At 41.6% G+C, this 11,977-nt stretch overlaps 1 protein-coding gene across 1 annotated transcript; it reads left to right on the top strand.

Annotated features, from left to right (window-relative positions):
• The first annotated feature begins 711 nt into the window (after positions 1 to 711).
• gmppab (GDP-mannose pyrophosphorylase Ab) lies at positions 712 to 11,666 on the top strand. The gene is made up of 12 exons (XM_012835958.3): positions 712 to 1,075; positions 1,432 to 1,529; positions 1,854 to 1,957; positions 4,807 to 4,999; positions 5,578 to 5,637; positions 5,811 to 5,941; positions 6,584 to 6,718; positions 6,887 to 6,984; positions 7,070 to 7,116; positions 7,350 to 7,442; positions 8,532 to 8,700; positions 9,562 to 11,666. The coding sequence occupies exons 1-12, from the start codon at positions 1,036 to 1,038 to the stop codon at positions 9,660 to 9,662; spliced, it is 1,269 nt and encodes a 422-aa protein (XP_012691412.1). The 5' UTR covers positions 712 to 1,035; the 3' UTR covers positions 9,663 to 11,666.
• Positions 11,667 to 11,977: the final 311 nt, after the last annotated feature.

Here is an 11,977-nt window from a genome sequence, read left to right as displayed (position 1 = left end):
TATTGCGAAACAGTTTTTTTTTTGTTGCAAGACTAATACAATCATTGGTTTTACCAATGAACTGGTGTCCATGCAACAAACTGGTTGTAAGGCTCATGGAAGAGGGTTAATGGTTATTCTTTAAAGCAGCACTGAAAACCAAGCAAGACAAGAGAAAACCTTAGACTGGCTGACCAAACCCATGTGAAGGTGTATGTGTGTCGTTCAACAGGTAGAGCAAGGTGTTAACAATGCAGACCAGAGGTAATAACAACAGGATGTATCTGCTCTACTGGTACTGCAAGTCCTCGTGGAGAAAATTGTGTCTGCTAAATAATGTCAGATTAAGCTAATTAAGATTTTGTAGTCATTGCTTCTGTCACTGTCAGACACCTGGAAATATATATTTTAACTTCTGATCTTTTCATTCCTTCCTCCTTCTGTCATAATATTATAATTTAAAAGAATGTCTCTATTTTCATTATGACTACTTTTTAGCCAATGCCTAATTTTGGGACAGTGTTCTTAGTTTCAGACCTTAAATATAGTTATATAGTAATATAGTTTAATATACTGGACAGTAGGCCTAAAATACATGATAAATTGAAAACTGTTTTTTGCCACTGACACTGTCAGTCGTCAGTCAACGAAATAGGTCTGGGGGCACGAAATCACTCAGTTAGATTGGCTGTTGGGGAATATGACGTCAGTGTAGGGAGGGAAAAGGGGTGGGTCCAAAGGATTTCACTGTGCCGTCCTACTTCCGCATGTCTGCTACTCCTTCGCATACACAAGATAAGAGACATCTGTAATAAACACAGAATTGTTTAAAGCAGAATAGGCAAATGAAAAGATATCAAAAATAAAAATAAGGCTGAGCTTGAATAGGTAGCTAGTCGCAAACTTATTTTATAGACTACACTAAGAACCAGCACTGATACTCATTATCTGCAGTGTTGATAATTAAATCCAAAATAGCCTTTGGATTCAATTGGGATAACATAGCTGCGATATTCGAGTGATTTTGCACAGTTTGGTCTGAGAGAGAATACGACAATGCTGAAAGCGGTTATTTTAATCGGGGGTCCACAGAAAGGTGAGTAGACCAACTTTATATTATGAATACGTCTAATCTGTGAATCAATGAGAGTAGGCTACTCATTCAGTAGTTTCGAGGTGACGTGGCACAGATGATGTCGCCAATAGAGAGCTGTCACATGACGGGACGGCACCTGTCTCCACCACTGTTAGCATGTTCATGTATTGTATATCTGTAAGATAACCTGAACACCATAGGCTCAAAGTCAAAATGGATCGAAAGCAATTGACTTGCGTAAAAAACTTGCGTAGGCTATATGTGTTGTCAGACGTGCGGAATATCGCCTAACTAGGATTCACTGTCAATCTTGAATGAATACAGCACTGGATATAGTATTGATGCTTTTCTTCCAGGGACACGGTTCCGCCCCCTGTCGTTCGAGGTGCCCAAACCCCTTTTCCCAGTGGCCGGTGTCCCCATGCTGCAACACCACATTGAGGCCTGTGCTAAGGTGGGATGGCGCTGCAAACCATATAGGCTGGTCCAGTACCTGGAAAACCTCATCCTGTCTTTGGCACTTAGATAAAGAAGATGTATAGCGAAAACTGTTTGATTTGATTTGTGATTTTAAATATTCAACATTCTAACGTTATTCAATAGACCAGCACTCCAAGAATATACATTATTTGAACCCTCGCACACCTGCCAGCTCAGTTTTTGGGGTAGGCCTACTGTTAGATGGGCTAGCTAACCCAAAAGCAAATGTATGTGGGGAAGCACCAAGTGTGTATGTGTGTATGTAATAAGCATGTAATGCATGCGTCACTCTCTCCAGGTGCCTGGTATGAAGGAGATAATACTGCTTGGTTTTTATCAACCCAACGAGGAGCTCAATCGGTTTCTGATGACTATGCAACAAGAGTTTAAAATCTCAGTCAGGTTTGCTTGTTCTGCATGAATTTATGCCACTTCCTTGATGTATATGCATGGTAACATGTTATTTACAGAGATAATTTCGAAACACTGTTAATGACTAAAGAATATATTAATCAAGTGCCATGTATTACTAATTACCTTGTATGAATCATGTGCTTATGTAAGCAGGAACATGGCTTTTCTGTGCTTCTGTGTGTGTGTAACTTAGATTATTAGGTGCCACTTAGTCTGCATATGTGTAAGAGCATGTTTGGACCAGAGGTGATAAGAAGGGTCGAACTGACATTTTTGCATGGCAGAAAGCATAGTAAGATATCCTCGGACGTCAGAGACCCACCACGTGGTTATCCCTGCTGACAAAGTGTTTATATCAGGCCCGGGGTGGGTAATCGGGAGAATCGGGAGAGTTCCCAGTGGGCCACTTCACTTCTGGGCCGATCGAGAATTAAATGTTTTGACATTTCTCACTTTAGTCCATTTCTCTTAAAGTAGGCTACACACGTTCGACATTCTGACATCGCAGCCTCTGCGTGGGTTGTACCGTGCGAGGAAGTTCTCCCCTCCCAAATAGAGTTGGTTGGGTCCATAGCCCGTCTTTTCCAAAAAGTTTTCTCAGATAGGCTGTCGGCGGGGATAACGTATTTCCTAAAGGATCCGTATTGAAACCGGATGTCGTCACTTTACTCCGGTCTCTGGTTGGATAAAACTTGTCACATGTCCTAAACAGAAATGGACAAGGACCTTTGATTTATTCTTTAGGAACCATGTCGATGCCTGACTTTTAATGTTGTGTCACGTTAACATTAATAGCGATTGAATTACACTTGTGTGGTGTAATCGCTAGCGGTAAATAAACGTTAATAACTTGAATGACTGATTAAGGATATATGTTACACATCACAAACACACGTAATCGATGTTTTTTGTGTGATAATTAGGTAATAGGTAAGCTAAAAATGACAGTATCTTACGCGAGCTAATTTACCTAGCTAGCTAGCTAGCAATTGAATTACACTTGTGTCTGTGTAATCGCTAGCGGTAAATAAACGTAAATAACTTGAATGACTGATAAAGGATATATGTTACACATCACAAACACACACAATCAATGGGTTTTGGGGGAAATGAGGTAATTGGTTAGCTTAAATTACAGTATCTTAGGCGAGCTAATTGACCTAGCTAGCTATAACGGAATTAACAGTGCTAGCTTTGTGTGTGGTCAAATAGCTTCGTAAAAGTTCGGTTAACAAGTCACTTGTGTGTTTAGTTGTATGACTTTGTAAAAGTTCGGTTAACAAGTCAATTGAGCATTAAGCCACCTGACTATAATGGGTAAATTCATATCAGCATGCTAACGTTATACTTATTAGCAGCGAGGCTAGCTAGCTACTATGTGTTCCAATGGATTGTTGGTCTAAGCGTTAGCAGCAACCTAACAATAATGGCCGAGAGCTTCAGTTAAGACCTACAATACTCTGCAACATTCGTGTACCACATGAACAACTAACCGAGTCAATGTAGACATATAAAAAGTTGTGTAGATAGCTTTATTTACATAAGCCGTATAACTTCACAAAAAAAATAATTTAAAGAAAACCGATCGTTTGAATGTCAGGCGATCAACATAATTTCTCAACGAAAAAGTAAAGGTCCTGCCAATCAAACTTCCGGTTTCAATACGGATTCTCTGGTCAACACGTTATCTCTGCCGACATAGGCTACCGATAGCTGGGCCCATAGACATATGGGCCGGCCCTACCGCAACGATACGCATCAGGGAGGATGGATGGGAGGAAGAGGCCAGGAGGGGCTGAAAAAGCCAGGTTGAAAAAAAAGAAAGACACTGGAGTAGGATACTGCCAAATGTGCCAAGCATACCAATTTATTTTCAAGAGGACAAACACAAGTGGCAACTGGTAAAGAGAGACATAGGCCTAATGATTAGCAACGTAACTATTCGGCTAACGTTATAGCGTTGGTTAATATCGGTGTAGCGTTGTCAAACTATTCGCAAGCAAAATATTAAATTTAATTAAAATATTACTGTGCCATTTGTGTCCAAATACTCTCACAGTACAACCTCCTCACAGATGCTTATCATGTCATTGGGTTAGCATATAAGTTTCTGTTGACTTTGTCCATCACACAGGTTGCATGTGAGAGAAGCTTCTCAACCTTAAAATTTGTGAAGAATAGGACAACTTGGAGGCTTTCATGTTAATGTGCACAGAGAAGGAAATCTATAAGCAACGACACAGTTATAGATAAAGTGGCTGAAACCAGTGCACTGCTTAGTCGGTTACTGATGCTGCAGACGCTGTTGGTGCTATTCGCAATGTAACTGTATACTGCACTATGAGTTGAACTGTAAACATTAGTTCAATATGCCTCTTTGTTGAAGAGTGGGATACTTTTCAAATGCTTTATTTATTTATTTTTGCTTTTGTTAATTTATCAACCTATCCTTGTGTAATAGAGGAAGATTTTTTGTTAACTTCTCAGTTTAAGTGGATTATTATTTAACCTTTACATTATTTGTTGAACCATGGTATTAATAAAAAAAAACTACAGGATAGTAAGAGCTGAACTGTTGCTTCATTTATCCCATTTCCACTACCATGGAAAAAGTGGGCCGGTCTTGGGCCTGAAATTCCCGGGCTGAAAAGTGGCCCCACTCCGGCCCTGGTTTATATTAACCCTTTGGGCTAAGCCCTCAAGTTCTTGATTGTGTTTTTTATTCCACTTTCTTTGATGTACATCACTACAAACAACGTCTATACACTATGCAAGCATGGTGTCTAAAATGTCCTGTTACTGTTTTACCGAGGTATCTGTCTCCCCGGACACTGTAGGTACCTTCAGGAGTTTGCCGCCCTGGGAACTGCAGGTGGCATCTATCACTTCCGGGACCAGATCCTGTCTGGCGGCCCCTCTGCCTTCTTCCTCATGAACGCAGACGTCTGCTCAGAGTTCCCCCTGCTGGACATGCTGCGTTTCCACGGCAACCACGGTGACGCCCACTGCGGCGTTCTCCTGGGGACCACCGTGAGTTCAAAGTGGTGTCAGACCCATTGATAGCTGTTGCTTAGTGATGTATCTATGCAAACATTTAAGTGAATCTGATTAGTTTGTTTTTTATTCAAACTCTACAGTGGGTTCTTTGTTGTAAAGTCAAATTTACATTTAGGATGTGCATTTATGTCAAATGTCTTTATAGCACTATCTCTGTGTTTTATATGTAATCTGTAAGCTTCAGGGGGCATGGTCTTGAGTCTAATGGGTTTATTTTAGCAGATTCAAAGATAACAAAAACTGATTTGATTTCTTAATATGAAACAAATAAAAAGCTCAGCCTCTGTCAACTACTTGTGGGTTGATTATCAAACCAATTGATGGCTGTTGGACAGAGGTGATGAATCTATTAAAACTATTAAATTTTGCAGGTGTTTTTTATATTTAGCTGTTTAAATTTGTCTTGTAAGTAGGAACAGCATTGGAATTATACTTATCCAAAGGATCTTACATTGTAGCAAAGGCGTACTTATAGCAATGACTATTTATTTCTGGATGGAGTGTTTACACCAGATATGTAACTGGATTAATATTGTTTCTTCCATCTTTAGGCCAATAGGACGCAGTCACTCAACTATGGCTGCATTGTGGTGAACCAGCAGACTAATGAGGTATCTCTAGAAACACTTTTTTCACCTCCAGTTACAGTATATTGTGTAAGGGATAGTGTATAGTTAATGTATATATTACTTTATAATAATGCAGGAACTTCTATGTATTTGTTTGCTTGCTTTTCGTCATCTTGCTTTTCATCTTAATCCCAAAATATCAATCCCTTTTTCAGGCCCTGCATTACGTAGAGAAGCCCGGCACATTTGTGAGTGATATTATCAACTGCGGTATCTACCTGTTCACCCCGGAGATCTTTGTCCACATAGGGGCAGTGTTTCAACGCAACCAGCAGGAGCGACTGCAGTAAGTCTGCCAGAGCACCACACCAATTCACGGCCTTGATTCCTTGTTTTATTTACTCACACTTGCACCCTAGAAGTGGACCTTACAGTACCACCTATATGACACAGCTCAAGAGTGGACAATAAAACGTCCCATTCTGCTTTCTTTCCTTCACCCTCCCAACCACCTTAAGGTGTAGTCTTTGGCTATAATCCGTTACACTCTTTGTCAATTTCAGTAAAATTCACCTCACATACCTCTAGTCCTGACTCTAAATGGGAAACAAACAGAGTGGCAATGCACTATTCCAACCAATCAACAACGTGTTCCAACATCCCTATAGCAACACAGAAGGGAAGGGTGTACTTGACTGGCTGTTCAGTTCAACTTCAGTTTGGTGATGACACCGAAACTAGTTGCCTTCAAAAACATACCTCAAAAAGTGGTAAATTCCTGCATATTGTTTCCTGAATTGTGGGCCTGTGACTTAGACCAAGCCATACACTATTACAGCCAATCAACACATTGCTTTAGGAGCACGAAAGAGAGGGGTGCAACTTGATTGGCTGTTGAGCTCAAATATCAACAACCTTTCGCAACCGTTGTGTACTGTGCCTTTAACTGTGAGTCTGTGGGGGTGTAACGCTGTTTGTCCCACCCCAGGGATGAGCAGCCTCTGGGAAGGCAAAGGGCGGAGGTCATCCACCTGGAGCAGGACATATTCACAGCACTGGCCGGGCAGCAGCAGCTCTGCGTCTACAAAACACAGCACTTCTGGAGCCAGATCAAATCAGCAGGGTGAGAAAGGAGAGCACCCCCTAGCTGTGGTCATTTACAGTAATTTGTATATTTTTTGTATTTTCTAGTCATTCAGTTGACACTTTTATTTGTCTTTATTTGAATATCTCAAAGGGAGTTCTATACAAGGCAAAAGTCATGAAATGTTATATTCTATTGTCCCAACAGATCAGCAATATACGCCAGCCGTCTGTATCTGAGCCAGTACCACCACACACACCCAGAGAGGCTTGCTGTCAACCAGGAGGGAGGCCCAAAGATCATCGGTAATTACACCTCACTCATCCATAATCATTATTCTCTGTGTCAAACACACTGAAAACTAATGATGATTGTATTTGCTTTCTTCAGGGAACGTATACATTCATCCAACGGCCAACATTGACCCCACAGCTGTGGTGAGTGCACTCATTTACTTTCTTGCACTCACACACAAAACACTCTCATTCTTGCTCTCTTTCTCACACATACACATACACACACACACGACCACACACATACACGGACACACACATACATGCACACACATGCACACACATACACAAACACACACACACACACACACACACACACACACACCTACCATCTGCTGCCTTCACTCATAAATTACCACCTGTTCCCTTCCCTCCAGCTGGGTCCCAATGTGTCTATAGGTAAAGGTGTGTGTCTCGGTGCGGGGGTACGAGTCCGAGAATCCATCATCCTACACGGAGCCACTTTACAGGCAGGTGTCTTTACTACTCTTAGCATGGACCTCTTAGCATGGGTTCCTCTGAGTGATTAGACAGACAAAATGCTGTTAAAGAGCTCAGGCGCATGGTTAAAATGATTTGGATTTTCACTGATTGGTTGCCTCATGCAGTGTCTTTCTTTCTTTGTTACTGTGCATTATTTTAGCACACTTATTTATCCACTTATTTCTCCAGGTAGCTGCTTAGTACAGTCATTGTTCAGTTTAATTTTTTATTTAGCAATAAAATATAATAATAATAATATATAGTTTTATTTTAGTACATCTTTTTAGCCACATTGATCAACCACTTTTCCTCATCCACTCTCTTGCATTCATTTAAGCAATAAGCCCCAAGAGGCCGTGGTTTGCGCTGATTTTAGAACAGGTAAGGGGAGTTGTTAGGCACGACGCGAAGCGGAGTCAGCGCAAAATCAGCGCAAAACACAGACTTGCGGGGCTTATTGCTTTTCTAAAACTGTCACTACAAATATCTGATATGGTTTCATTAAATAACGACAATTACATTTAAGAAACAAAATAGTTTAATAACAAACTGTCATTCTTCCGCCACTACAAAGTATAGTTCCTAAATAAATCGTTGCCACGCAACAGCCAGATGGAACACTTGCGCTACCGACAAAAAAGGGGTGCTTATTTATTCACATTAATCTGTATATCGCCATTAATAGTGCAATTGTTGAAATAGTTTTCAAACGGGCTCCTCTTTGCTGGTGATGCTTCAGTGTCCCAGATGATGTTGCAAGGATGTTGCTCCACTCCTTCCTCTCGCTGTAATTTGGACGCCAGTACGATTTCAGTGACGACTCGCACCTATGTCCCGTCACTGCCATAATCTCTCTCCCCTCTAGGCCAGCGTCAGCTTTGTAACGTCTTTCCTTCTTTGAAATATTCCATGCGCAGTAATATGGAATGTTATCATAGAATGTTATGAGGACAACTTGAAGGGTTGTGCTGGATTTTACAACGGCATGGAATGCGATTTAGCCAATCACAATTAAGGATTGGAACAATCAGTTTTAGAAACACTAATCTACTTCCTGTCATTCTCATTGGCTGCAGGACCACAGCTGTGTCCTGAACAGCATTGTGGGATGGGACAGCACCGTGGGGAAGTGGGCCCGCGTTGAAGGGACGCCCAGTGACCCCAACCCCAATGATCCCTATGCCAAGATGGACAGTGAGACGCTCTTCAGAGATGGCGGACTCACTCCATCCATCACCATCCTAGGTATGTGTGATTAGGCTGCTATTGATTAGCGCAATCAGGTGTGTTCAGGTAATCAAGGGCTCCGCTGATTACATCAGCCAGGTTATGCAGATCAGAGAAAAACATTCAGAAAAGGGGCATCTCAGGAGGAGGAGTGATAGCACCTGGAGTATCTCGCCAAAATGTGAAAGCCCTGTGAGGAGAGGCATGCCCACTAGGGGGAGCTGTTGTGTGCTGTTAATGATTCCATGATTGACAGAATTGTGAAGATTCACTTCTATTTCTCTACAGCATGTATTTCAGATTTACCTTTTGCAGCTGTCACATGACACATGATACTGTAATAACAGGCATTTCAAGTTATTTAATGTTGAAGGTGTGCCTTTACCCTGTTTATAAAAAAAAGGCCGATATGTGGTTAGACTCAGTTAAAAAAAATGAACTGATTGTAGCTCAACTGGACCACTCTCGTCTGGTGTAAATACAAGCCCTGATTTTTCGTTCACTGTTGCCCACTTTTGCCCTGTTTTCTGTGAGTCCATTTCACCGGAGAGGGCAATTGTGAACACATCTATCCTTCACAATGAGGCTGGAGGAATGATAGATGTGGGGGCAGCTTTTGCTAGCAGAGCAGGAATTAAAGAGACAGAGAGAGAACCGGGGATAGTTAGAGAGAGAGAGAGAGAGAGAGAGAGAGAGAGAATCAGGGATAGTAAGAGAATGAGAGAGAGCGAGAGAAAGCCTACTATATATAGCATAAAAGCTTGAGGGTATACGCACCCGGTTCAGCTCTTGTTATCTGGACTTCAGCCCCTTCAGACACTAGTTCTTCTGTCCACCCCCTACTGCATATGACAGGTCTGTGTTCTTCATTCCCTCCAGGCTGTAACGTGAACATTCCCTCTGAGGTCATCATCCGAAACTCCATAGTTCTGCCTCACAAGGACCTGAACCGAAGCTTCAAGAACCAAATCATCCTCTAGGCCTCTCACAGGGCACGGAGAGACTGAAGAGGAGTGGATATATGACTTTGTACTCACAAAGGGAAAAGTTTGTGAAATCCATACTGGGATTTGAGACACTATGAACTAATTGAAGGGTAGGATTTTTAGTACTGGTATATGTATATGTATATGCACAGGACAGATGTTATATTCATGAACACTAGGATGATGTGTAGCTGTGAATCCAGGCTACATGTGAATAGCTTGAAGAGCTCTTTTGCACTGTCACGCCAAAATGTTATGAGCATGGCTACTCTTATCGAATAGACAACAATGCTAAATGCAACAGAAGTAGTCTGACACTGACACTGACATACTGACATAGGTGCTCACTGATTGGTTGACTCATGCATCGTTTTACTTTTCTTTCCTTCTCTTTCTTCTTTGGTACTTTTTTGGTAGCTGCTTAGACCACAATAAGCAAAACAAATTCAGTCCTTAAAATGCGTGAGTTGCCAAACTGATTTAGTTTAGTCAACAAAATGGGGAGCCACAGCAACTGGTGGATATTTATTCACACGGACCACTTACCCAAGTCTCCCTACTGTTACTGAGGTTTTTTTTCTTTCATTCATGATATATTTATTCATTCATGTAGTAGAAACTTTTATCCAGAGTGACTTACTGTACAGATATACAGTACATTTCCATCAGCATGTGTGCCTATGATCTTGGTGTTCTCCCTCTACCAGTTTAGCTACCAGTTTAGCTAATCAGTCCATTACACAGTACCAATTTACCAGCACAACTCGTGGAACATAGCAACAAGGCCTATAAGTCTACAGTTTGGCCATGATGACATGGCAGACATGACAGTCAAAAAGAGCCTAATGCATCTCTGATACAGAGCATCATCAAGCACTTTTGCCTTTATTGCTCGCATATGACTTTACTGATTATACTGATGCATACTGATTTTATATGTTTACTCGTCTCACTGAACCTAGGGTTTCATAATGATTTTTAGCAGATCCTCATAGCTGCATAGCCAAGAACCTTTAATAATCTCTGTGTTCTACACTGGGGCGATGCACTGGCAGATAACCTGTTTGTGTAAACCGTGTTGGTGTGACTCTACAGTCATCTCGTCTCACTGCTGAATGCATGGAGTGTTATTTGGACTGCATTAGTGCCCCTCTTTATTCACAAGGGCTTTGTGTTTCCGGAGTGTGCAAGGTTAAGCTCTCAATATTGGGTAGAAGCAGATCAAAATGGCTCTCTGCGTGAGATGATTGCTAGTTTTTAACACTGCCTCTTCACTCTCAAAGACCCCTGCTAATTGTGTGACTTTAATTGGCCACATTTGCGGAACAGTTGGGAATTGTTCTCTTTTTTAATTTTCATTTCAGTAATCAAAGAAATCATTGATTGGCCTTGAAAGGCAACAAGTGCGAGACAATCAGGGGGGCTTTGTTTGAGAGAGAAAGGGCTCCGTGTGAGAGAACAAAGAAGTCGGCGCTGTGATTGTTAACCCTAGGGAATCTAGTGAATGTGTGTGTATGGGGGGTGATGATGGTGTGTGTTTGGTGTGTGTGGTGTTTGGGTGTGTGTGATAAGGGCTGGGCTTTTTAATTGAGTTCTGTGTCTGTATAACTTAAAGCTGCTCTACGCGACATTTGCAGTTTAGACAAACTTTCATCAGATTCAGCCAATGGTCAAGCCCAATATGTAGTGATCCTATGATAAAACTATGCAGAATAACTGGTGGAATGGAATGCCCATCTCTTCAGAACTCTGTGTTAAAGGGTTAGTGGCTGATTGCACTGCAGAGGAGAACCTTCTATAGAAGTTTCACTTACAGCACCTTTATGTCTGGATTAGACTATGATTTATTTTCACCTCTATATGCTTTTAACTCTGTGAAGTATACTGACTTTCTTCTGAAGTTGGAATGTGTGATGGGTCGTTTTAATGAAGGGGCCATATTGTTGAGCCTTCTGTTTTGTAAACATCAGAAATAAACATCTCTATATTTTAACACACCATCTTGATGCCCGCTGTGTTGTGATGCCATGCATTCTGTCACGTCTCACATCGGATCAAATCTCCTGCCTGCTGTGTGGTGAGTTGAGTAGCTGTTTCATACGCACATATGGATACACATACTCTCAGCCTCATATACAAACACATCTGAGTGACTCAACCATAGCATGTTTCGACTCTTAAGTGTGTGTGAGTGTGTGGGGGGGGGGAGTAGAGTGAGAAACGGAATAGTACTTCATGTCAGATTAGATAAAGAGCTGCAGACACACTTTGTTCTGAGTGGATTGAGCCACATTCGCCTGCTGCGGGGG

Source organism: Clupea harengus, chromosome 21 (assembly GCF_900700415.2).
Source record: "Clupea harengus chromosome 21, Ch_v2.0.2, whole genome shotgun sequence".
In the NCBI taxonomy this organism is placed as follows: Eukaryota; Metazoa; Chordata; class Actinopteri; order Clupeiformes; family Clupeidae; genus Clupea; species Clupea harengus.
This window is presented reverse-complemented; position numbering and strand designations above follow the sequence as displayed.

Excerpts from the sequence above, each read along its gene's own strand:
- gmppab (XM_012835958.3), top strand. The coding sequence starts at position 1,036 with ATGCTGAAAGCGGTTATTTTAATCGGGGGTCCACAGAAAG. Across the intron at positions 1,530-1,853 it reads ACATTGAGGCCTGTGCTAAG|GTGCCTGGTATGAAGGAGAT; the intron begins GTGGGATGGCGC and ends CACTCTCTCCAG. Across the intron at positions 7,443-8,531 it reads TACACGGAGCCACTTTACAG|GACCACAGCTGTGTCCTGAA; the intron begins GCAGGTGTCTTT and ends CATTGGCTGCAG.